At 41.1% G+C, this 26,215-nt stretch overlaps 1 protein-coding gene across 24 annotated transcripts in view; it reads left to right on the top strand.

The window, feature by feature from the left end:
• Positions 1 to 26,215, top strand: part of ESRRG (estrogen related receptor gamma) — a 402,731-nt gene that overhangs the window by 102,236 nt on the left and 274,280 nt on the right. Inside the window, exon 1 of one of the 24 annotated variants that reach the window (XM_062606083.1) lies at positions 15,226 to 15,440. The exons of 21 other annotated variants lie outside the window; for them this stretch is intronic. Coding sequence is in view for 1 of the 3 variants with exons in the window: in XM_062606056.1 (XP_062462040.1) it covers positions 19,366 to 19,368 (3 nt within the window). In the remaining 2 variants the exon portion in view is untranslated. Of the gene's footprint in view, positions 1 to 15,225; positions 15,441 to 19,214; positions 19,369 to 26,215 lie in introns of those variants that run through there. 2 more of the 24 variants (XM_062606056.1, XM_062606080.1) reach the window with 2 other exon arrangements.

Here is a 26,215-nt window from a genome sequence, read left to right as displayed (position 1 = left end):
TTTGTTGCTTCCCTGCTTTTTTGCAGTCTTCTGTGTTTTCACTAGAGGTCTTCTCACATCTCAAACATCTGGAAATTGCAACCAGGACTGTTGACTTCCTCAAACCCTCCTTTGATTTGAGGGTCTGTGAGAGGGGGACACTTAATGGCTTCATCTCTCCTCTTGCAGTACAGATGGCAAGCTTTTGCGCATGTAACTTTCTCTGCATTGTTTAAAGAGGAGCAGTTCACCAAAACCTGATTTTGACTATTTTGAACTTATTAACAAACTTAATCCATTTTTTTTTCATACTTTTCATTAAGAAAACATCTGACAGCTTAGATCTTTTAAAACGTTGGTGATTACCTCTTCCCTCATTCTAGGCCGTAGCTCAAAGGACATCAGAAACACAAATCCAATTATCTTTCTCAGGTGTCTTGAACTCCTTTCTCAAGAGAAAGCCCTATGCGCTGCGTGTCTGAAAAGGACACTTTTTCTGAGGGTTGCACATAACAATTTGTCCAACATGCAACTTCTAAAAAAGTTATCTGCTGAACTGCAAAATGAATTATTCTTGCAGCCTTCCACACTGACATTTTTAGTTGCAGCTTGTGGCATAAAAGGGTTTATGCAATTTTAGGCTGTATTACGCATGCTGAGTGTGGCAAGGGTGATGTTTCGTGGTTTAGAGTTCCAGGTTTTATTCTCAGCAGTCCTAGAGAATCACTGTTCAAGTATGGACAAGTTTATTCCCTGCCTTGTTTTTCTCATTTGTAAATTAAATATGATTGCTTCCTTGAATGATTCCTTACATAAGCATTGTATATTTTGGATTACTGTGGGCCTCATGAGAGTTATTTGGAAGTATAAACTACTTTATCTAAGGTGGTTATGTTTCTTATGTGTGTATGATATGAATGTGTATGTTTTGTATTAGAAGCATATAAGTATTACAGGTTTATCTAGGTTTATGATACATGAATACTATAGTAAAGAGTTGCAAATAAAATACTCTTACTTGGATAATTACTATCATGCTGTAGAGTTCCCTTTTAAAAGGGTATTCTGTCCTCTTTAACTAAAGTAGAAGCTACCACTTACGTAAGACGAATTATACAGACTATTTAGTAGTAATGTCAAACTGACTTTGTGATTTCCTCAAACAAGTTTTGGTCCTTAGCATATTTATTCACTGGAGTTGAGTTAGAATGGAAGGATTGGAATGTCCGATGTCGACCTGAGAGGCATAGGCCCCTCTAAGATTAAGAAAAGTGAGAGGATCCACTGTCTGAAGACCAAATTAAGTTCTTGTGCTTGACTTCTAAGCTCTTCAGCTCCTGTCAGAACATGTTTTTAGCTGGAGAACAATGAGGATGATTCAGAGGGGGGGATGCTGTATGTGAGCAGCATGGTGAAGGTGAGCCCAAGCAGCCCAGCACAAAGACCAGGAAACAGCTGTGAGATCAGGGCTGGGAGCCCATGTGGGTTCGTTTTTCTTTTCAATGCTGTGATTGTGCCCAGATCCCAAGAGTCTCACTGAAACCTATCAAATTCACGCTCTCATCTTTCTTTTGCCAAAACTTTTAAAACTTGTTGCTTTCATTCTTTTTAAGAAGTTTTAAAGGAGCAGTAAATAACTGTTCAGTTTTATCAAGCCTCATTCCTCACAACACATCTATAAGGAGATTGGCAGCTGCCATGGTAAGGAGGGGTCAGAGCAATCGTTCCTTTTCTGCATGCTGGGTGAAAATGACAGTGGGGTGATCGGTTTAATGATTTTTCATAGTTTCTAGCTGTTGATAGCTGGGATTCTAATTCAGTGCTTTATATTTTGAAATTAACTTCTCACTTCAGTCCACCAGAGCCCATGTCTGGTGTCTCTTGCTAATGTAGATAGTGGCCTTTTCATGCTTTGACCTGAGAAGGTGACTGTAAGTTGGTACTTTACACTTTGTTTGAACAGACTGTTACAATAACCAGAAAGACGGCTTGTAGTTCCATAGGTCTGTGCCTGCATCTGTCCAGGAAATAACAGATTAGCACATTAAAACACTCTAAGAATGCAAACTGGTTTTAGAGTAAGGCACTTCTGCTTTACATTGCATTTAAAATGCCCCTTAAACCATTTCAGTACTGCATTCATGAAACATTCTAGCAAATACTCTTGCAACAAGATATTTCAGAAAGTGTAGGAATCTGCTTTTCAGATAATCTAGAGTTTATGTGTTACTAACTTTTCCTTTTATTTTTTTTCTTCTTTGGTCTCTATTCTCCAGTTTAACTAGATGCTTCCTCCTCCTCCTTTTCTCCCAGGATCCTTTACTTGCTTTCTGTAGCAATTTCTGATTTACTGGCTAATTTGAACCCTAGTTTTCTTTACAGCTAAAAAACCCACCATGTATAGTCAGATTTGTGACTATGGGAGATAAGGCAGGAGCATAAAACTAAGAAAGTAAGAGATCAAGTCCGGTCCCAATGCGTAGGGCAACTCTGTCCTATCTCTGTTATCTATTTATCTGAATAATGGACAAATGACAAAACTCCCACTGATTTCAGTGGGAGCAGAAATCAACTTGAAATGAGCAGCTTTCCTACATGTCTAATATCCGGAGGACTCAGGTGTTAATTTGCGAAGAAAGATCAACACAGATGGGAAAAGTTATAGCTTGTGGAAGAATAGCTGGTTGAAATGCAGATCCACACGGTAAGAGCCTAATCTGCTTGATGCCACATAATGACTTCAATAAAAGTCAGGGCCCTTGCAGGAATCCAAGCTAAATGATAGTAAAAGATCTAGACAAGGGCTAAAGAAAGCCCCTCACTGGTGTGAAATCATGTGTACATCTAACCTTCCACATACAGATTTGTACGTATGTTTCCTTAGAATAAAACATTAATAAAACGAAAATTTTTATCCAGGAAGACAAAGCGTCCAAGGCAACCCATCTGCACTCCTGTCATATGATAGACTTGGACAAACCAAAAGCTGCCAATACAACTGCTCAAGAAGTATGCCAAGGGAGCAGATGCTACCTCTGCAAGGATATTTTCCAAAGTTTGGCATTCAGGATCTTGCAGTTACCATCCAGAGAGGAAGAAGTGAGGAAGAGAAGTGGAATGATGTTGCCTTGGCACCTCCAGGTGTCAGCTTGTCTTTTACATTTGTTTGAGCTAGGTCTTTTCCTTTCTTTCTTCTGCCTAAGAGAGGCATCTGGTGTGGAAGCTAAAAAGGAAAACAGCTATGTATGAAAGCAGAATACTGTGAAACATGATGCTACCTGTAAAATATTTATTCAAAGGCAAATTTATGACTGTATTTAGATATATGATGCATGATCATGTTTGGGTTAGCAAAAGGCCTGCAGAGGTACTCTGTGATCTCTGGATCTGATCTGGGATCAGAAGCCACTGGTGGTTTTGTGAGCTCAAGTGGTTATAGAATTATTTAAATACTTCTCATTGATTTTATTCCCCTTATATTATTGTAAAGGGATGAAGTGGCAATGAACAGGCCTGTATTCAGGTGCTTGGCTTTTCTAGTGACCTTCAGCGTCCATGTTGACACTAGGCCATAACTGAAAATGTCTCTTCTCCATGCCAATCCGAGGAAACACAAACATATCCAGCCAGTAACGGTCTCCATTTCCAAAGGTTTATAGTTTCTTTCAGGCTTGTGCTGCTAAATAATGTCCCACTGATTTCTTTAACACGAGAAAATACTCCTTGAGGCCATGCTCACAATTCTTATCAAACTTATTTGGCTCTTGGACTAGGTGTGCTTTTAATCAAACCCCACTAACACAGGAACTGGTAAGTGATGACCTTTATTTTGTTTTGGGTTTCCTGATGCTGGACACCATGAAAGGTCACCCAAAATGATCTAAATACATTGTTTCCCTGGCGTGAAGGATGCAGTAAGGAACCTTTGACTAAAGCAGTGCTTTTTATTTGTCCTGCGAGTATTGCCTTTGCTGTTATGGTTCCTGCAGATGGGTACTTGTAAGTTGGGTTGGGATCAGCTTTCTGTCCATGCAGCAGCCCCCAGTGTAGCTGGAACCTTTGCCCCAGCCCTGGAGTGACTGTCTTCATTGTGAACTCTCTGTCTTGCCATATGCAGACCCAGGGTCTGAGGCTTTGGTCTTATCAGCTCTGTATGTCCCTGGAGCATCACAGAAACCTCAACCAACAGTCAGCCAAGGAAGAGGTTTTATACTGGTTTATACACCATATGTTTGACTGGGGGTTAGCTGTGTCTTGAGCAGCAAACCACAGGAACTGAATCTCATTTGCTAGGATTGAAATATAGCAACCAAGGCAGATCATCCTGTCTCACTGTTTTTATGTGTCCCTGAGTCTAAAGTCATTTTTAAAATGTGAGTGATGCAATTTCTTGCATCTTTCATTTAATTTGCTGCTTGGTAAACAGTGTTTTAGATTAGTATATTTGTAATTTAAATGAAGACAATACATCAAGTCAAGTCAGAAAAGAAGGAAGAAGTTTAAGGAATGATTGATGCCTCTTTCAGCGTTATGCCCTCTTCAAAAAGAAAAAAAATCCAAAGCATAAGGAGAGGGAAGAGGCTGGGTTATTGAGATCTAGTGGGGTAAGGGAGAAACTGTTGTTCATGGGCAGAAATACGCTATTTTTAAAACCACAGTCAGCTCTGATAGCTGAATCTGTTTTCTTCAAGCACACTAATAAATTCTGCCTAATTCATTTTTTATTCTCTCTTGGGGTCTGCTTGCAGATTTGCCTCAACAAAGGAAGCATCATGTTACTTCTTTTAAATAATTGATAGCTCTTGGTCCAAGCCAGCTTGAAGGAAATTCAAAAATAGGTACTGATTGAGTAAATACCCTGCTCCCACCCCTCCAACCCTTACTTATTTTTGCAGCCTGTGTGACTGGCATCATGTCACTTCGATGATATCATTGAAGCCTTGGGTACACCCAGCACTTAGTGGAGCTGATTTCATTTATGTATGTATTTATATTTAAGAAAAGGTGAAGCTGGTAATTGTAAACTGTCTGATAGAGCTAAGAGCTCTTAATAAATCATCAGCAGTCTTGCGCTGTAACAACCAGGGGTGGACTTTAGTAGCCTGTGTTTGGGACAGGTATCAAGAAAGGCATTGGGGAGACTTGCTTGTATATGCTCTCGTCTTTGCTGGGGGATGTGGACTTCTCAGAATCCATGAATCAGTGGTTTCCATCTTGTTGGTTGTTTGCAGGCTTTGTCATGCCGCCTCTGACAGCAGCATTGTTGCCATGGAGTAAATCATTCACTGGACAGTACAGATTTGCAAGGTTCTGTGATGTAATTTTTAAAGATGCACAGTTTATAATTTGCCCTTTAAATTATTCAAAACCAAACTCAATTAACAACAAGACCCAGCAATAATTTTTTGACGTTTTTCTCCTTTTTGGAAAGCCTTGGAGAGGCAGCGTGGTCATCTTCCACTGTCTTTACAGCAGAGATTGCCACAGTAAGGACATTTTTGGTGTAAAAATCTGCATAGGAGAAAATAGTGGAGGAGTTCTCATCTAGTGAGTTTTATATTCGTATTCTGATTTTTAGTCCATCTGACTTCATGCCTTCCCAGTTTTGATAGCAGTGAGCTAAAGGGCTCAAGAACAATCTGTGGAAGGTGGCTCCTGTATTAGGTTTTCTTCGTAAGGTATCTCGGCATTTTGTAACATGACTTTTGCTGCATTCCATAAGTGATGCTCAACTAGAAAAGGGGCTGATCCCTGTTGAGAAAATTGGAGAACGTTTTCTTCTTTCCAAACAGGCACGTCCTACAGTCATCTCAATATTTTAATGCATGAAACCAGCGTTCACCTAGTAAATAACATGAGGTCTTCTTGACCTTGCAGCGTTACGTGGGCATGCATGCCATTCAGCTGAACCACTCCAGTGTCCAATACCTTGGAGAAATTGTCAAGTATTTCCTCTGATGCCACGCTTGTGTCACCCACGCTCGCTCAGTGTTCGCTGCCTGCTGATGGTGCTCAGGCCATGGAGCAGTTTGTGTTCCAACAGCCATAGGTAGGATCAGGCAGGGCCTTTCCAGCTGGGTGAGTAGAGCACCATCAGGGGCATGTTCCCATGAGTAGGTGCAGATGGACCAGAGCGCACTGAACATGGTTTGGCTCTGGTTTGGAAGCCATGGAACTATTTACTGTGATGCTGTTGTCAAGCTAATACTCTTACTGATAAGTAGTGTTAGACCTAGAAGCCCCAGTATGAAGATTGATCTGTCAGAAGCATATTTATTCTGTGTATTTATTGTTCTATTTTCCCTCCCATAATATGAGTATCATCTCCAGTAAAGTAAGGAGTGTAATGGCAGATTATCTGATTTACAAAGAAAGCTTTCTTTGAGGAATGGAATGACGGAGCCACTTCTGTTTATTTCGCTTCTTCCCCTCCAGTAATGGACCTCTGGGGTCTGTATGAAGGAAACCATAGCATTTAGGGGGCAACATGGAGACAGGAGTTCATTGTTTCTGAGGCATAACAATCTAGGCATTAAGAGGACAATGCAAGAATGAAACTTGAAACAATGATACCAAAAAATGCTTACCAAAGTGAGACATACAATTGCATATTTAGATATCTGCAAAGTTCCCTATACTCTGAGTAGTTCCTCACACCAATGTGGTGCACATTGATGCACAATGATGTGCAAGGCTTTTCAAGTCACATTTTTATACAACGGACTGCAGTATTTGGAAACTTTTCCTCTGTGAAGTGCAGTTTGCAAGCAGGTGTTAAAGGGTGTTAAAATTGTGTCATTTTGCCAAAAGAGCAGGTAAAAAGAAAAGCTTAAAACCAGCACACTAGCTCATTTTGCATGTTAGTCTTTTTCCATAGAGAGAAATCAAAGACTTGCTGAAGGCATAGCACACTGAAGCGTATCTATTAGTGTGTGCTTAACTCTGTTGCCTGGGAGCTTTTATTAGATGCAATGGCCAAGAAAATTGTCCTCACTTTATGTTTTCTTTTGGGGTTGCATCCTGAGTCACATCACATACATGTATAAAGCTGATAATTTACTGATATATCAATGAAAATACAATTTAGTTGGAAAAAAGGGAACAATATAATTGGGCTTTGAAATATAAACTGCATCAAAGAATATATTATTAGGTGTAGTAAGGACCCTTCTACCCATGAATGTAATGCTCTATAGCAAATATCATGAGACAAAGTAAAGCAAGTAAGACAAAGTAAAAAAAAGTTTCTCTGACGGCTGGACTCTCCAGTTATGAAATGCTATTACAAGCATTCTGTTTAGGAAGGGAAGCTAAAAGCCTCTCCAGGGTACATAGAAAATGCTGATCCTCAATGTATAAATGGATACATTTTAATCTGAAAGTGATTAATTATTACTCATGATTAATTGTAATGATTTTATTACTACTCCAAACCCTTGGGTCAAATTGAACATTGAAGTTGTTTAGAAATTTGCTGAAGAATCTCATGGTTTGGTATGTTATCATTATTGTATTGGATATTGGACATTATCAGTTGCACTAAAGGGACCAAATGCTATCATGCCATCAAATTACAGGATATATTTGGGCTGCAGGCGTAACTCTGTTTCTCTCAGTGTCATCAGATATAACTGTAAATTTAATGCACAAAGGGAAGGGGAAATAATCCCTTCACCCACGAAGAAATAAATTAAATGTTACCCCACACTAAAAAATGTAACCCTAAGTGAACCTTACGTTCATTTAGGAAAGGTCAGTGCATACATTCAGTTCTGTTCAACGCAATGGCAGGTACTTGCAGATTAGTCTGTTTTATTGAGGGTTTTCCAGCGGGAAAGCTTGACATCCCCCCTCCCTCTGGCCTGTCCTACCTTCTGACTGCCTCGCTCTCCTCAAGTATCCTCAAGAATCTTTTTCTTCTGAACATATAGCTTGTAATATACATAAAAGCAGAGTTTGCTTTGATCCTGACAGTGAAATGTTTATTTTTAAACTCGGACTGGGCTGTTGTCCAGCAATGCTCTTTCCTTTGCATCATGCCATGGGTTTGAGCTCTGCAGCCCGCCTGGGTGTAGCTGGACCTGCTGCAAGAGGTACCTGGCTTGATGGGTCCTGCTGAGCTCCCTCCTTCCCTCTCCCTCCCATTTCTCCTTATCCTCTGGTTTTGAAATTCAAATTGAATGCAATTTTCAGCTCATTTGAGCCAGAATATACTCTTGCTGAGCTTCAGTGGCTCTTAAATTCAAACTTGCAGGAGAAAACAGATATCATCTGTCACTGAGGGTGAAAAAGGGTGTCCTCCCCGCGTTTTATTCATGGGAGGCAGGGCTGCACTGACTAATTCCAGTCTTTCTGACTAATCACTCACTGGCAAACTAATCAGCTAATCGATGAGACTGGTTTCTTGTAGTTTGGTTGCTTTTTGTAAGGCTTTTTTTTATTTCTCTAGCTTATGTATTTATTGTCCTAGAAGTGCCCTAGCTGGAACACTTGTGTTCACATTTAACTCTACCTGTTCCTTTTGGGTCTCATTGTCTCCATCACAGACTGTTCATTTTAAAGAACTACAGATGGAAATGCCCCAAATCCGATAGTTGACAGAGGAGAGGCAAAGGCAGAGAGATTTCCAGAAGAAGCTTAAAAAAGGGAAAGGGGCAAAGGGGGAAAATGTGTTAAATGCATTAGTTGTTATGTCAGTAGGTTTAGGAACATATACTTCTCTGGGGTATATATCATCGCTACTTACTCTACAAAACCTGTTTTATATTAACACATGTGCCAATATCTCATGGGTCACCTTATGGGAGGTGGGAGTCCTGCTTAAAGTAAAGAAAAAATACAACTCCCTATTTTTTCTTACTGCTTTTTTGTTTTTTTTTTTTAGTACTATTTTTGAAATATAAAAAGGCTCTTGCAAAGAGGACCAGCTCCTGCTTTTATTGCACTCCTTTACAAAGCCCTCTTTCATTTGGTGCAAATAGCTTTGGTTTGGAGATTGGCAAACTACCTTCAAAGGGAAATGTTGCAAGAAACAGCAATTTGGTAGGTGTAAGGGCAAAACTAAAGTACAATCTGTGCTAGTAGAGAAAATAGGTTACTTAATCTAACAGCATGATAGCATTTTAATGCTGCTCTGAGCAACATCAGCTTGTTACTGGCAAAAATCCCCAACCTGAATTTTTGTTGTAGCAAAATCTAGATGCCATAAAGGATGTCAGAAATAGATGGGGCATCTGCAAATGGTGGGAACATATCAAAGTCAGACCAGAAATAATATCAAACACCATGCTAGTCCCCCAGTTGTTTGTTTCAAGGCTATCAAGCCTTGATATATTACTAAACATGTCTTATGGTTGGAAGCCAGTTCTGTAGCTTTTTTGGTGCTGCTTCTTTGTGCCTTACAGGTTTTCATACAGTTAGGGCCCGATCCTGTAAACACTTTTGTGTTTGTAATGCCAATGTCACCCAAACTGAAATTAAACTTTGTGTGACAATATTCGGTTGTTACTTTGGGCGTGTTAAGTACTTCCAGTTTATTGTGTTGTAATCCATAAAAACCCACTTTTTTTGATGTGACAGAGTCAAAGCAAAGATCGGGGTGTGAGCAGCCAGTTCGCAACAGCCAGATACACGGATGCCTTGCATAGCACTGTTATGGCAGAACTTGCGTATTTTATAGTACAGAGTCACCAGCAAAAAGCGGGGATGAGAAGGGAGGGCACTGTTACTGCATGTTAGGAGTAGCCCAAGCTCCCCTTGGGGACTGGGCCCCTTCACAACACAGGCAGTGTTTAGAGACCTGTATCTGTGTCATGATGGAGTTTAGGGAGGCGACAGGCATGTGTCTGCCAGGGTAGCAGGAATTGATTTCCAGTGGTCTTTGTGGTTGTGAATGTTAGCCTCATGCATTTACAGTTTCTGAAGCAGGGTTTTTTGGAATCTCTTTTTTAATTAGGCAATTAAATTCAGGTTAGGCCCTGTTTTAGCCACCTCAGTGGCTCTCTGAATCTTCCCCTTTGTCTCCAGTGGCTCTGTTAGACATTGACACTGACCTGCAAAGCTGGTACTACAAGTCCTCATAAAGAAATCTGATATTCCTTTGGAAGTTATGATGATGTATGTAAATCAGCTGCCATATCCACCCTGTCACCTCTTTGGCTGAAAAGAAAGGCAAATCATTTCGTTGGTAGCTGCTGAAACCGTCAGCTGCACTGTCATTAATACTCTTACTCTCTTTCCTGGAAACTCAATATGTCAGCTACCTGATGTACCCTTCCTCTTCCAAGAATATATCTCTCCATTACTTCAAATTCTTCTTGAGCTGGGACCTCCCATCTGCCAGTTGATTGTTCTTCTGGCCCATTAGTTCTTCCTCCCCTTCTTTTTATCATAACCTTATGTGTGTTTTATCATGCACTAATAACTAGAGTGTCTGAGCTCCCTCCAGGAGCATATAAAATGATGTGTCCAACTGCTATTATGACTACTTCTTTCCTCTTCTTTCTTGGGGGGGGGGGGGGGGGGGTAAAGCATTAGGGTTTAATTTTTTTATATTGCTGTGATATATACATCTACACATCACAACCCTGGTCACCCTCTGCCTGTAAGGCAACCTCTGGACTACCCTGTTTAGACTTTGCTGATGGATCTGTTTCTCAGGGAACTGCGCAGATTTCTTTTGCTGCTCTCTGGGAAAAGGCTGTCCATGTGGTGTCTCCATGTGGTGTCACTCTGAAGGAGGTCTTTCTGGTCCCTCTCCTCAGATACCACTGCTGAACTTTCTTGTTCCATATCCCCTACTCTCAATTGCTGTTTAACCCTGACAGTCCCAGAGATCTTCCATTATTAGTCCCTTCATCTATAATTTATCATTCAGTAGCTACATGGTAATGCTGGGGTTTGTACAATAAAAAGTACTTGGCTTTGCAGCAGTACAATAACCATGGAAATCCAGGTGAAATGATAAGTGCCTGCTTCCTTGCTTTGGAAGATCTCTTCTCTGGCACTTGCCACCTGCCTTTCAGCCCACAGCCATCTTTCTTGGTTTGTTCCTGGCCCATATATGAAGCTTTCTGTTGCAGAAGGAAGCAAAACTGGCTGATGTCAATGGACATTGGCATCAATGGGATTTTTACTTAAATTAAATCTCTGCAACTCACCTTTCTGTTGTAGCAGATATTCCTGTGCAACTATTAAAGTATTAGCAGTTGCATCTTGTGCACCTGAGGAATCCTCTTGGAGATTTCCACGAGGAAGAAATGACTGGATTGCAACCCACAAAACTCCTAAAATAGTTGGTGTGTCTACGTGAGTTTTGCATATATAGGTGTGTATCCATAGAGAAAGAGATATGTTTTATGATATCTCCTACGCAATGGATGACTTTTTGCTGTTCAGAGGTCACTGGGTGACCTGCAATACCTGCTTGATTATAACATGCTCTGTAGAGATCAGTTTCAAATAAGTGAAAAACTGCCAACCAAACTGGGTATTTGTGGTATTGTACCTATGATCAGGCTTTTGCATTTTAATTTTGTATCTCATTTTAAGAATACATGTGTTAGTCCTTTTGGTTGGTTGTTATTTGGCTTTACCGTTCTCCATTTCTGTTTCTTTCTTTATGGTGCTTTGAGGAACTTAGTAGTGTATGATCGGGACTGTTCTCTTTGAAATTGTCTTTAAAACTGCTATTGACTTTAACAGGATTACTGGTCATGTTAGGGAGCCTGAGAAAGTGGTCTTACAGTGCACACATCATCTGATTCCTATACCTTCTCAGGTGAACTATTACCCTGCGTCACGTTTTGTGCTATCCTGGCACAAACCAGACAGGGGTGATGAACTGTATCACCAAAGAGGCATGATATTAGCCTTGGGTATATTTTACCAGCCTTTGTATTGCCATGGCAACAATAGTTTTAATTATGGAGAACCAAAACGATAAGTCGTATATCAGATGGGACTCAGTTTCCCTGTGGACAGAACTGATTAGACATTGGAGTAAAACTTGGTATCTTGGTTTTCCTCCCAGGCTGGATTTTATTCTCTGCTTTTTCAGAGAGCTGTTGTGCTCATGGTATTGACCTCGGAGGGGCTGCAGGACAGTGGCCCGGCAGGAGATGATGAAGTGACCCTCTTGTCTCTTGGGCACCATTGAAAAGCAGTTCTCTCACTAAAGGACTGCTGTTGGGTTCCCTTTAAACTGCTGGAGATCTGCATATTTGGAAAAGCCTGGTGTGAAATGATGTCTCATAATGGGCCTTCACAAATTCAAGGTTGTGCTTGGGGGACAAAGAAAGAGCTCCACTTCAGCAGTAGACATGGAAATTTGCAAAGCAGATACACACCCACATCTAGCTGTGACGTGGGAAGTAAGTATGTTTGCGTGGTAGGATGCGGGTCAGGAGTGGCTTTCTTCACAGTGACAAGGGTGTTTAAGCCGCTTTCCCAAGATGGGATGTGTGAGGGCAATGACCAAAAAAGGTGCGTGTTACTCAGAGAATTCATACAGAAAGAGAAAAAAAAAAGCATGGTTAATGTAAATCAGTGTCTTTTTATATATATATATAGAATCAATATATTCATTCATTTCCTATTTTGGATGGATACTGGCCCTTGGTGGTTATGCTAAGGCTCCTTCTCTGTTTGAAAACTACCTGGCATATTTGAAGAGCAGAGAGGTTGGTGAAGATAGGACACCAGGTAACTTTGTTTGGATCTTCTCTGACATGCTGAGATTCCTAGCATATATATTCATGATTGCGGGTCTGAGGCAGCATCACCAGGAGATTATGGCCAGAGATCATGAAATCAGAGAGTAAGAGTTGCAAGATCACACTGTTGACTAGAAATTCAATTATTCAAATGTGGTTCTAGAATACAGAGAGCTCAGCAAGCATGTAGGCTAATATTTAGACTTGCTGAATCTCTAATCTCACTCCTTGCAGTGTTACAACAGCTTTTTTACAACACAAAAACCCTGAGCAAATATTTCACTGGTAGTTGTACTGTTGATTCACTTACACTTTTTGAAATTTAAGAAGTCCTGCCTCTAAGATTGTGATTCTGGAATTTAGCATCATAAATTAAACCCTATTATGAAAGAAAATAAGAAGTTTGTGGTTGTTTTAATAAGATTTTATGGTAAGTATGGCAACAGTAAGTCTGTCAGCCCTGGCTTTGCTGCATATGTGTAGCTCTGTGCTTTGAGACCCTTGAAATGTCTGCTTTCAGGATGTCAGCAGGGGGCTAATGAAAAGGCTTTGTTGATTTTAACGAATTGCAAGCCACTGTAGCCAAAATAAATATAATCTGCTTTTTGGATTAGTTGTCACACATGATTTTACCTACTAACAGTGATTAAAGAACCCTGGTGGACCAGAAGCATAGCTGCTCTCTGATGACTCTTGCTAAAATAGCAATAAACAGAAGTAAATAAAGACTTAGGGTATTAGTTATCTTTAATAAACAGTGCCACTGCATATAATGGTGGGGGGAGACTTCAAAAAACCTGTGTCGTGTGCAGCAATGTCACTCTTTCTAGTGCAGACAGCGTTGGCCATGTTAGATGTCTGGAGATAGTGGCATCACCAAGCTGCTTCCCTTGCATTACTGACCTGCAGTCCCTCTTCAAGAGGTGCCGACACAACCAGATACCCCCATGGAGACCTTCATGGCTCAGACATTTTCATCCAGCAGCAGACATCAGAAACAGAACTGAAAAAGTCCAAAACTAGAGGAACTACAAGAGGAAAACGAAGGCAGTGTGAATTACTTGTGTAGTTATGCAATCTCCAAACCACTGTAATTCCATCCAGCTAATGAATGGACAGCCAGTGCTGGTCTCTCTTACCTTAGTATTTGTAAGCTGATAAAAATAATTACTTGTCCTTGCTGACATCTTTTATCCCTGATAGTATCCCATATAATCAAAGGTGGGTGTGTTTCCCTATCCCCTTCACATTTGTTGTGAGAGGCAACAATTAGAGTTGATGGTATTGCACTACTCCTTTGGATTCACTGTTGCTTTTAATCAGTGGATAGAAGAAGTAAAACAAATGAAAGCATGTTCTCTCTTCCTAGAGGGAATTATCACTGCAGTACTGAATGTTGGCAACAATTTTAGGCTCTTTTGCAGGGGCAAAAACACCTTCCTGAGAGTGGCAGGGAACGGAGGAGTTTCCTAACAGGAACACAGAAAGTCAGGGCTTTTGAAAATAGAAAAATCAAGGGACAGCAAAACGTAAGGAATATTACTTTAAGGAGAAATCCTACTGCAACAGGGAGAGGGGTGAGCTTTCTAACTAGTCTTCAACTTTGTCTTCATCTGTCCCTAACTGTACATCCCTGGAAGGCACATGGCACTGTTCTGCAAGGTGTTTATCTTCTACATGACAGCTAAAACCCTTCAAATTAATCAAGAAAATATCCTCAGGCTTTCTCAGAATTGTGTAACTCCTTTTTGATGTATGGAGTTAGGTTCTTATTTTGTGTTTTCAGGTGAAGTTGTGCAACAGTTACAATCCACTTCTGGCTTTACTGTCTATGGAAAAAATACTTTGATACTATGCTCAGGAAGGGAGTAAAACCCATCATGGATCCATCCTTCTCTTGGCTGGCAGTCATTAGGAGTTTGGAGACTTGCCCGATGGTGTAATTCAAGTCTTGACTGCATATCTTATTGGTTAAAAATAGGAGCCAACTCCAGCTCATCAGTTTTGCTAAGAAACTATTGATTGTGATTAGCAAACTTAAAAATAATTACCTTGTGTGTTCATTGCTATCTTTGGACATACTCTCATATTCCTACTCTTATAGAAAGTATTGAGCAACACAATAAGGCAACTTGATGACTAAGGTGTTACACTGCATGGATGGGAGGAGGGTATTGAGCACTTCTTAATTGTTCTATCCCCTTGTGATTAAACAAACACACAACACCTACACAGGGGAGAAAACCTACTGAAGGCTTTACCGAAGGGTACAAAATGAGCTACCCACCACCCCCTTGTTCCCAGGGGGGAACACATATCCAGTCCATTCCAGATTCAGACATCACTTTAACCACTGAGCTGTTTGGCAGCGCTCAGCGGTCAATCCAGCACCTCAAATGGGGAGGAGGAAAGCACTGATGTGCTTACTACCTGGGGAAGGGGGGAGGTGGAGGGTGGGCGATAAGCCTGACCTGGGGTTTAACACTTTATTTAAAAGCCTGATGGGGCTGACTCTATAGCTGGTAGTGAGCTGACCCTTAACTGGCTCAGTTAAGGATACCCGAAAGCCTATCTGTTTCTGGAAGTTGTTGTTCCTGTAGCAGGGACAGTTGCAGCAAGCAGCTGAATTTTTGTTACTTAACAACACTGTGTTCAAGTGAACTAGCACTTACTTCAGACTGCTCAAGCCTGGACTGCCTGCTGAGTGTGTGAGAAGACCTGCTTATACTTGTCAGACTCCTAATGCAGGTCAGTAGCCGCTTCAGGGGGCCACCTTCCCCAGGCTTTAACTCTTGAGAACCTTTGAAAAAGGGATTTCTGGCCATGTTTTCCCTCTCTGTTGAGAACACCTATTGAGTAACTTGTCTGTGTAAGCTTGGTGTCAGAAGGTGGATGACAAGAACGCTGTTGTGTGATACTTTGCCTGTAAGATCTCCCCACTTTGTGGTTTAGGGTTTGTATCCTCTAGGAATGTATTAGTAACTTCAAATCATAATAATCCATAATGCCTGGGTTTGTTTTTTCATTATATTTCTCCTCCTGTTTCACTCTCGTATAGGTTTGGTGTGTCCCAGGGTTGCAGTCAGTGGGCACCTGATGTGCTGGCAGGGATGTGCACGATAATGTGGGCTGCAGTACAAATTATGCAGATGTTTTGCAACCAGGGATGCTTGCTGCAGGGCTTTATCAAACTGAAATCTCATTGCACAACCAGACAGTGCTGTATGGGCAAGGTGCAGGCAAACTCTTCAGGCCACTTGCAAGCCATATGAAACTGTATGGATTTGTGTGTCTAGAGGAGGGATTGTCCCCAGTGCTTTTGTCTGTTAATAGCAGGTTCTGAAATTCAGAGTTGGAATTTAATGGGGTGGGGAGCTAGGAGGATAACCACTTCTTAAAGTGCTTGCTGGTGGAATGGTCATATCAGCGCAGGTGAGAGATGTGAGCACTGGGTGACACTATAGTTATTGTGCCTTACGTGGGCTTTGGAACATAGAGAAGTGAAATGCAAGGCTTCGGCGTGGTAGAAGGGAAACCGAGGGCATGCTTGCTTTCCTTTGTGTACTGCTCTGTCTGAGAGGAGGAGATGCACGTGGACTGCAGCTGCAGGGCTGGGGCAGGAGCCCTGAGGGGATGGCTGAGTGAACCTGGTGGGAAGATGAAGCTCTCTTCCTCTCGCTGCCCTGCAAAGGTTGTTATTGCAGCCCTGAGGAAGATCTGGGCTGTGTGGATGGATAGAAAGCAGGCAGTAGTATGGGAAAACACTTCACTGACAGGAGTTTCTGACAGCAGCTTGGGGCACTTCAGGTATTGTCATATGCTTTTGAATACTTTCTGAGTGACTCTTAACCTATGTATTGCAGTAATTCCTCTGTAAATATCTGTGTAAACTCTTAATAGACTCACACACATTAGCCGTGTATTTCCGAACAATTTGCTTCAAAAATAGTTGGGCTGTCTGTGAAAAACATTATTGGAAGAGCTGTTTTTTTTCCCTTCCTGTATTGAAAGGGACTTAGACTTGAGCCTTTAAATCCAGCATCACTTATTAGCATGATTCCAGGAATCATGAAGATTTATTTGAGTTTAAAGCATGTAAAATATGGTGGTTTTTTTCACATTTAAAACCAAATAACACAACTTTAAAATTGTATGTATTGGGCTGTACCAGAGCTGGAGGTGTTGTGTCACTTTCCCATGATTTGAGTACCTTCTCCTCCACCCAGGAGACTGCAGCATATTTTTTGATGTCTGGCTGTCATCGCCTCAGATACTTACATGGCTGCAACTGCTGCAGTTCCTCAATGTTTCACAATGCGTCTGGGAGAATATTATTACCTTAACCATATCACTGGCTCGTGAATACTGAGTGCTTCCCTTTAGCACAGCTGAACTTTGACAAGGCTTTTGGTACTTTTTGGGAAGAAGGGCTGATCTGGAGGAAGTGCACTAACAGTTATAACAAGATCAAGGGCAGATTTCACATGCCAACAGGGAACACTGTGCTGAAACCTGTCAGGTCTTGGCCATGGAGAAGCTGAGCTAGTCAGAAGTCCCCCATTTATTTTATCTGGCTGTTATACAGTCTCTTATCTATACAAGCAACTTGTGATCTTCCACAATCATTTATTTTTTGTGTTATATTTAATGTTTTTCTTGACAGAAGCAATGAGAAATGAAGAAATACTTCTGCTTGAATGTAGTTGATGGCTCAGAGTCAACTAGAGCCGCTAACCTGGCAATAATTTGAATTACAGCAAACACATGGGAAGAGTGAAAAAGAAAGATGCAGGGCAAAAGAAAAGTAAAATAATCATCACCAGGGACATTTCTTAAGGATGATTTTATTAAAAGTTCATGTTTGAAGTCATGCCATCCTTTTCATTCTCTGTATTCAATTGCTTTTCTGAAGCTTGGCATAGCTATTCTGATGTGCAGCAGAAATACTACATCAAAGGTGAACGTTTGAATCCTGGCTGAAAAATAAAACAGAGGGTTGGTGGGGCACAGAGCTGGTGGGGGGAGAACCCCCAGATGACTAAGAGTTCTTAAAAGTAAGATATAAAAGAAAATAATCATTTCTCTCCCCTGACAAATGGTTCAAAAAGTAGCCAACAGTTTGGATCTGGTCTGTCACATTGCATACAAATGAAGAGACTGTCACCATCGGTTTCCTTTGAAAGCTTTTGATCTTATCTTCTGTAGTAAAGGGCATGTGACTTGATCAGGGCTTTTCCTCTCTGATACATAGTCAGAGTCCTGATCTACTGAAATATCTGTGACAGATTTCTCTACTCAATTGCTATAGTATTATTTCTCCCTCCCCTTTTCCTTTATTGCCTTTGTCTGTGGTGGGTATGGTTCACCTTTCCTTTTCCATTCAGGAACACCAGGTTCCTAATCTGGCAAATTCCAGCAAATCCTGTATATTACAATTTAGTCAGTAGTATTCTTAAACCTGTTTTCTCTCTGTTTGCCAGGCTGACTTTTTTTTCTGGTAAGAACAGGAAAGTGGATTTAAAATTACTCGTAAGGACACACTGGACACACAGTTCTCCCTAAAAATCATGGGATATATATCCTGGTACTTCATTAAGGATTGCTTTGTTTCCAAGTACTTGTAAATGGATGATTTGAATACACTGGGACAGTAGTGAGAGAAGACTTTTACAGACCCCTTATACTTTAAAGGTGCAGTTTCTGTAAGTGTTTATATTTTATTATGAGCCAGATTGGCTCATGTGCTGTAGCCGATTAATATTTTGGTTCAGAACTAGTGAAGTCAAGGAAGATTTTCCCAAAGGGCTAAACTCTGCTGCTGTGGCAATTGATGGCAAAACTGTCTTTGACCGCTCTGCTGTGAGACCACACCGTGGAGGAGTTGAAATGGGAGTTGAATTGAGCCCCAGGAGGCTCCTCTTTGCCGAGGAAAGGCAAGAACAAGGTACCATTGAGTCCATGTGTTGTCAGCGCTGAGCTTTGCTACCAAGCTCCTAATAGAGGACACCCCTGCTGGTGGTCACCCCAGGGTTGGTTTCTGCCCCCAGTGGGACCCTGCAGCTGGAGGAACTAGTTTGCAAAATCAGAGACTTGCAGCAGAGGCAACGTTTATACTGATTTTCAGGGGTTTCTTCCATTCTGGGGTTTGTGTGTTTTCCTGAGGAAGGTAAAGCAGTGACTGAGGTGCCCAGGAATTGTTTCTACCCAAACTGTAGCTAATTAAACAAAAAATGCTGGAGCTATTGAGTGCAAAGCAGCATTTAAATGGGTGAAAGTTAATGGCCAATGTTTGCACAGGAGGTCAGACTGAGTGATCTCTTTTAGCCTGCAGCCAATTAACCCCTGAGCAGACGATGCTGCATTGTTCTGCAGCCTTGCAGGTGGGGAGCTGTCTAAGAGAAACCCAAAGCTTTACCAGTCCATAGGAGTGAGCTGGCAGTGGGCTGAGCAGGCTCTGCTTGGTTTTCCACTCAGCTTTGGTTGCAGGTGTGTCCCGTTACAAGCGATGAGCTGGTGGGGACTGGAAGGAAGCCCGAAGCGTGCCAGGTCCACTGGGGAGGTGTACCTGGGTAAAGTGCAGCAGCAAGTCATTAGCAGTGCTGGTGCTGAAAGCCATTTCAAGGAGCAATTTCAGTCAGCAATTTTAACGCCACTAACAATTAGGTGTGTTTACATGGTAAGTGTTCCTCTACATGCTGAGGTGGCTCGTGTGCATGGCTCTTCAGAACTGGAAAAAGGTGGTGGTTGGGCTTTTTGTACAGAAGCCTCTCTTTCAGAGTCTTTCATCGTGTGAAAATATTATGGGAGAACCAGAATATGTGGGACTAGTCCAGCAGCACTTTCTCTTGTCACTGAAGTGGCTCAGCTCTTAGATCCTAGTTTACCAGGGTAAGAGAGCATGTCAGGATGTCCTCTTGGGGCCCAAATTATGTGCTTTGGATGTTTTGCTTCTTGGCTAGCAATAAAAGTTAGTAAAGCTAACTTCACTTTGTATTATCTAAAGAATTTGGCTTTTCCCAGGGTTGTGCATTGTTTCTCTTATGTCACCTGTTATGTGAGGGGTAAGACCTACTAAATAATAATTCCTGAAAAGTGATGGGTTTGGTTGCTTAGTGTAGCTGAGGGTCCCAACTATTGGGGTCTTGGAATGCAAATGGTATCCAAATCAAAACGGGTTTGCCACCCTCCCCTAGAGGGTGGGAGAAGGACAGTGGGGACTTGACAGACTCACCATTTACTCAACAAGGAGTGAAGATTTGGGGGGGAATGTGATGCTTAGCACTCAGTGGCAGAGCTTAGGAGATGTAGAAAACCACCCATTTGCTTTCAAGGCTTACTCTGCATAGTTTCTCATGAGGAGGGGATTTTGCTGTATTACAGAAGATTGGGGAATGGAGTGTTTGCAGAGGGAGAAATAATTATATTTATGGATTGGGAGTTGAAGCCCTTTTTTTTTTACCAGATCACCTCTATCTGTCTGCTTTGCATACAGGAGGCAAGTTATTGGATAGTTTAAAATGTTGGCTATTTTATAATAATACTAATAACAATTTAAAGATTTTTCCCAGCTGTTGGAGGATGCAGTTTTTCTTTCCTAGGCCATTATGTATGCAAGACCAATTGGTAAACTGCAGTGTACTCGTCTGTAATTATTCTCCCCTGTAGCTTTAATGAGGAGATCTGCATACAGTTTTATGGGGGAATATACTCTGACGACAGCTACATTGAAAATCAAGATAGGTGTAATCTGCTTACCGTAGTTGGTGGATCCTCACCATGCGGCTATGTTATCTCCAGTGCGTGTTTATAGGAAGATGCTTGTAAAAGGATTTAATTTAATGGAATTATGGTAACTGACACTATGAAAATGAAGGGACTCAAATAATATAGTGAGCAGTCATATAAATACTAAAGTAGGTGATTGAAAACTTGCTACATTACATAATTCAGTTAACATCAAATGAAAAGAACCCATGTTATGGACTAAACCAAAATGCTTTCTTTATTACTAAACCTAGTCTTTGGAGAAAATGTGATTTTTTTTTTTTTTTTTTTTTTTTTTATTTATTTTTTTTTTCTTTTGAGTATGCACGTAGAGATACGTGCCCAATCCTGCAGTTGCATTTGCATGGGCAGATGTGTGTGGTTATCACTGGAGCTCTGCATGGGAATTTTTCCAGGACTGGAGTCCTAAGAGCAGAATATATTTTAAAAGGCAGATACTCTGAGCTGTAGCCAGAAGCTGCAGCTTTCTCTCAAGGTGGAAGAATGGCTGTGTGATGAAAGGACTAGCTGAGACTGTTAGGAACCCACTCTGTAGTGGGGAGGCTTTAAGACACTCCCAATGTGCTTCTGTTTCCTTACCTGCACAGCGATGGTAACAATAAACTATCAGTAGAAAAGTAGTCCACATAACTTATTATTTTGCAGCTTATTGAGTAAAAGGAGTATTTCCTTTCTAGCAGCAGTTACACAAGATTGTTCATCTGGAAAGCTAAAATTATTTAGGCAGAACTGCAAATGTAGTTCTTTTCAGAGGCTGAAAGAAATAATACCCCGTCACTCTCTGTGGATGTAATTTATTAATTATCAGTCATTCTTAATCACCTGATACTGACATCTGTCTAACACACTGGAGAGTTTAATATCTGAAAACACTTACCATGATTTTTCTCAGCAGTCCATTTTAAGTGCTGAGGGAGATAATGTGGTGCCAGTGCTTCGGTATTGTGTTTCTGATCCTGTACGACTCTGTCCTTGAATGTGGAGTGTAAGTGCACAGTGGATGGAGAAAAGTTGCCAGCAAGAGCTATGCTAAGTGTTGCCATGCTCCTCACTGAATTACTTGAAAGCCTTTGGCTTACTGAATTTGAGCATCCCATGACACTTACATATATATATATATATCTACACACACACATATATATATTTAATATTCATCTTTTTTGGTGTTAAGGTAAACAGTTTATTATCTATATGAAGAATATATATTATCTATATGAAGTACGTGATGGGACATATTATGTTACTGCATCAGGCAAAAAGCATTTAAAGATACAACTGAAAAGCACTTCTGTTGGGGAAAAAATGGGGGCTGGATGGGAGTTGGACATGGCTGTTAATTATTCTTCTTATGCTGATCCCACTCAGATTTTGAGCCTGGTGATTGCACTGACAAAGGAGCAGCCTTGATTTCTGCACTTGTTAAAACTGGGCTCACAGATTGCGCTGGAGCTTTTACTGTTCTCGCAGAACATTTCTGTAGTTCCAGCAGTTTGATCACAAATGCAGCATCTCTTTCCTAACGCTGTGCAGGTTGATAAAACAGTTGCCGAGCTGGAGTCCCTAAAGAAATTATTAATTATCTGGTTAATGTGCATCAGGCTGTGGGAGTGCGAGATTAATCACCAGTGCTTGGATGAGTTGCTGAAGTGGGTTTTGGTTTTTCGTCTCCTGTCACTCGGTAATGGCTTTTCCTTCCTTCACCATCAGGAGAACAGGTGCAGAGATGCTGTATTTTCATTTTCCTGTAGTCGGTAACAGCCGGTGACCACGAGATGCCTTTTTCTCAGTCCTGCTGCATGAGCAGTTTACAACACGGACTGCTACCTGCTTCGGATGTTCCAGCTGTGGGAGATGCTCCAAGAGCACAGGACTGACCTGAGCCTTCCCAGATAAACACATTTGAACACAGGCACTCGGGGAGGAATGCTAGAGAGGAGTGTTGGGCTAAGCTGGGGCTGGCTTTTCTGTATTCCTCAGGTCTCAAAGGGGTTGACTTATATTTGGATGTGGAATCACATCTTGACTCCTATTTTGAACATATTTATATTATTCAGAATTTTTCAGTAAGTGAACATCCAGCATGCCTGTTCTGTGTAAGGCAACAAAAGAATAATGTGATCCTTTGTTGGAAGGATGCAGGAGAAGGTTCTTGTAGTTCAGTCTTTAGTGGTGCCATCCTTGAAGCTGATGGCTTCATAAATACTCAGCTGTGGGAGAATGAGTTACACTCCGTTCTGGTGGTGGTGGATTAGTCAGGGCATTCAGGTGCAACACTGCAGCACTTGTCCTGTCCTGTTAACTGCTGTTCACCACCAGCAGCTGCATCAGAAATTGTTCAATGAAGCCCTAAGGTCCCTACTGGGTTAAACACACTTGCACCACATAGTGCACTGATGAAAAAACTGAGAAGTAATTTGTCTTTTAAATGTTACAGTTGTGTTCCTAAATGGTGCCATAACAGCTCTACCTCAGGGTTAGGATCATTGGCTGGAGGAGTCTTTTGTTTTAGAGGCTACTGGTGAGTAGAGAAGGGTAGATGGAAGGATGCTGTGAGCATCTAAAGCAGATCACTTGCCTGAGGTTAGGGGAGCATCTCCTAGTTAAGAAGGGAAGGGGATGTAAGCAACAGCACAGCAGTCATTCCATTAATATGTGCTGAGGGACAGAACCTCTCTCTATTTATTATAAAGTCATTTGAATTACCTTGTCATCTCTAACACAAGTTTTGTTTCTCCCTGAGGAAGTTCTGTAAATGGCCATAGTTACTGAGTTAGAGATGCGTGGCACTTGAGGCCAGAGACCTGTTTTTAACCATCTATTTGACTATGTAGTATCAAGCTTTTTTTTTTTTTTTTTAATTGATGTGAACATGTAGGCGTTGGCTTTTGTCAGCTTATGGGTTTTGTTTCTTCTTGGCTGAACTAGTGGGGTTTTTGTCCCTGGTGAACTGAATTTTTGATTACCTTGCCTCTTCAAGCAGGCAGAGATGTATGTGAATTTGACATTACATTGCACTGTTCCATCACTGAGCTTTTGCAGTCCATATTCTACTACCCCAAATCCATCTTCAGCTAAAGATGCCACCTTGGGAAAGAAGTGTTCAGTTTTCAGAGAATTTGTTGTTTATAATAGCCATGTGCTCCAGTGTGGAATCCCTGAACAGTGCCATGATGGCATAAAACATCTATTTCTTTGGCAGGCTATGGTATAACTTTACATTAAAGGTAGGTGACCTGTTTGAGTTTGAAATTCCCTAACCAGCAAGTCAGAATGACCAGTGGTGTTTTAAATGTTAAGCAGTCTTCAGGGCTTCAGGTTGAGTATTTGCATCAGAGTCGTTTGGGTTTCTGTTCCTTGTAGGGCTTCCTGAGCTTGTTGTGATGAGTAAAATCAAGTTGACTTTGTTAAGCTCAGCAGTTCCTAGTACTAAAGGGGGAAATTAAGACCTTTAGGAGACACAAAGTAAATTTGTGTCTGTACAGGGATGCAGGTCACTTTTTTGTTTGACTTTGTGATGGTGATTTCCCCTTTTCTCGCAGGTGTGCTTGCCCACAGCAGTGTACAGAAGTTATTCAAGAGGAGTGTAAAACTTGGTGAATGTATTAACCATACAGTAACTCGCAAGACTCTTCTGTAGCTATTGATCCTTAGTGCTTAAAAATAATAGCAGATTCTCAGATGAGTAAATGGTGCAAATCCATGGCTAATTTACATGTACCATCACCTTGACTGCTTGTACAAATCAGGTAATTGTGCATGCAGATAGCTAATTAACACAATTAGCTGATCTGCTGATGCAGTCTCAGGATCTGTGTCTACTAGCCATGTAGTTATCATGTATCTGCAAACCAATTCTATGGAAAAGACTCTGGGCCCTTGTAACTGTTAGTAGGTGTGGGGAGTTGCTTGGTTTTTAACATCATGTGAGCATTATTAGTTTTGTGCTATGGCTTCATAAAAGCATCTGTGAATGTGGCTTGTTAAATACCTACTTATTTCTATTTTCAGATGAGCAAGATATTTCAGATTTTAAAGCAGCCCTACCTCCTTCCACCTTGGTAAAAAAAGAATTTACTCAGAAAAAGATTTAGAGTGACTCTCCTGGTTTTACCTTTTTGTCCAACTTGGAGATCTCTTCCTTAACGTTTGACTACTAAGCAATAATACCCAAGCAAGCTTAAACATGTAAATTGTCAAAGCTTTGCCATTGCATCAATGTACACTAAATACAAGTCCCAGGGATTTCAGAAGTGCTTTATTTATTTTTATAGCTGTTATGGGGTGGATAGACACTTTTCATCACAGTAATTATTTATACTTTCAAAGCAAACATAAAGTGAGCTAACAGTCAGTTCCTACAAAGCAAACATAACGTGAACTTACAAGCAGTTCCTACAAATAACGTAACATCAGCATTTGTGGCTTGAAGTTGAGTGTGTACAAAAGTAAGTAATAGCATAATCATCTTGAACTATCTTTTCAATAAACGTTTCCTAGTTATAAAATAGGAACCTGAATCCTGTGTTTTAGATTTCTGACCTACCCAACATCCCAGCTGCTCTCTGAATCTCCTTTCTTACAAGTGTGGTTTTATTTTAAAACAAAGATGAAATGTGCCAATACCACATAAATGGCCAGGATTCAAATCCTAGCAAAAAGTTTATGTTCAAGTCCACGCCACTGTATTCTCTTTCATATTTCTCACATTGATGTCTGTAATACATAGCATTGTCCTTTCTCAGGGGACTTCAAAATACATTGAAAAGCAGAGTTAGAAGCTGACTGTGCCGGGACTGTGTTGGCAAAAGGAGCACCTTATCAGGTGCTCCACAGTAGCACTCTTGTCCTCAGAATCTGCCCAATGGAGGGAATTAAATGTGGCCAGAAAAGCTGGGATATGTCTCTAACTGCTGTGAAATGTTTTACTGTTGTCTAGGTGGCCACTAGATAAAGACCTAAGGGACTTAAGTGAAAAACCAAACCTGTTTCTAGTAGAGTTGTATCTGTCTTTTGTGGTAGTTGGGTGCAGAGCTGGGAGAAAGCAGAGTGTCAGCCCTGATGTGGTCACGGTTCTCTCCACCTGAGGGCGGGGGTCTTTCTAAGCAGGAACAGAGGGAGAGGAAACCCCTCAGACACAGACAAATCTACATAAAGGTACATTTTTAAGGAAGCAGAATGAAAAGCATAGTGGAGACTTCCACACTTTTTGTCAGCAGAGTACACTGTGAAGAAGCATAAAGTCCATAGAGAGCCTCCTTTCTTTATCAAGCTGTGTAGTAGCATGATTCAGGGCAGGAATAAATGCCCGCCTTCACCAGTGCTGCCTGCATAGTCTTTAAAGGAGCAGTGGCAGCTGTTGGTTAAACACTTTACTTTAGACTTTGTTTTGACAGAAGCAACAGCTTTTATGATTTTACAATTCATTATTTCTCAATGACTCTTAAAATGTAATAAATAATTTGCTGTAAAAATCTTTCCTGTCACTGGTCAGCCAAATATCCCCATTGACTGTGACTTGGAGTTGAAAACTGATAGGAAATGAGAAGAAAGCAACAAGCAAAATAAGCAGTCTGTTTTTAGAGGCCAAACTGAGTAAGACTGAGAGAGACACGAAACTGAAATAATTCAAAAAGATGGCAAGCAAAACTTCTGTAGCTCTTTATGTTGGGAGAGCTTAAATCCTACTTCTACCAGGTTGCAGAACTGCTTGCAGAATTGAGGCTGAAGGCTGTAAGTGT

Source organism: Pezoporus occidentalis, unplaced genomic scaffold (assembly GCF_034315485.1).
Source record: "Pezoporus occidentalis ecotype Australia unplaced genomic scaffold, CSIRO_AGI_Poc_V1 ctg93, whole genome shotgun sequence".
Taxonomy (NCBI): Eukaryota; Metazoa; Chordata; class Aves; order Psittaciformes; family Psittacidae; genus Pezoporus; species Pezoporus occidentalis.
The sequence above is the reverse complement of the archived record's forward strand: the minus strand, read 5'-3'. Positions and strand labels throughout refer to the sequence as shown.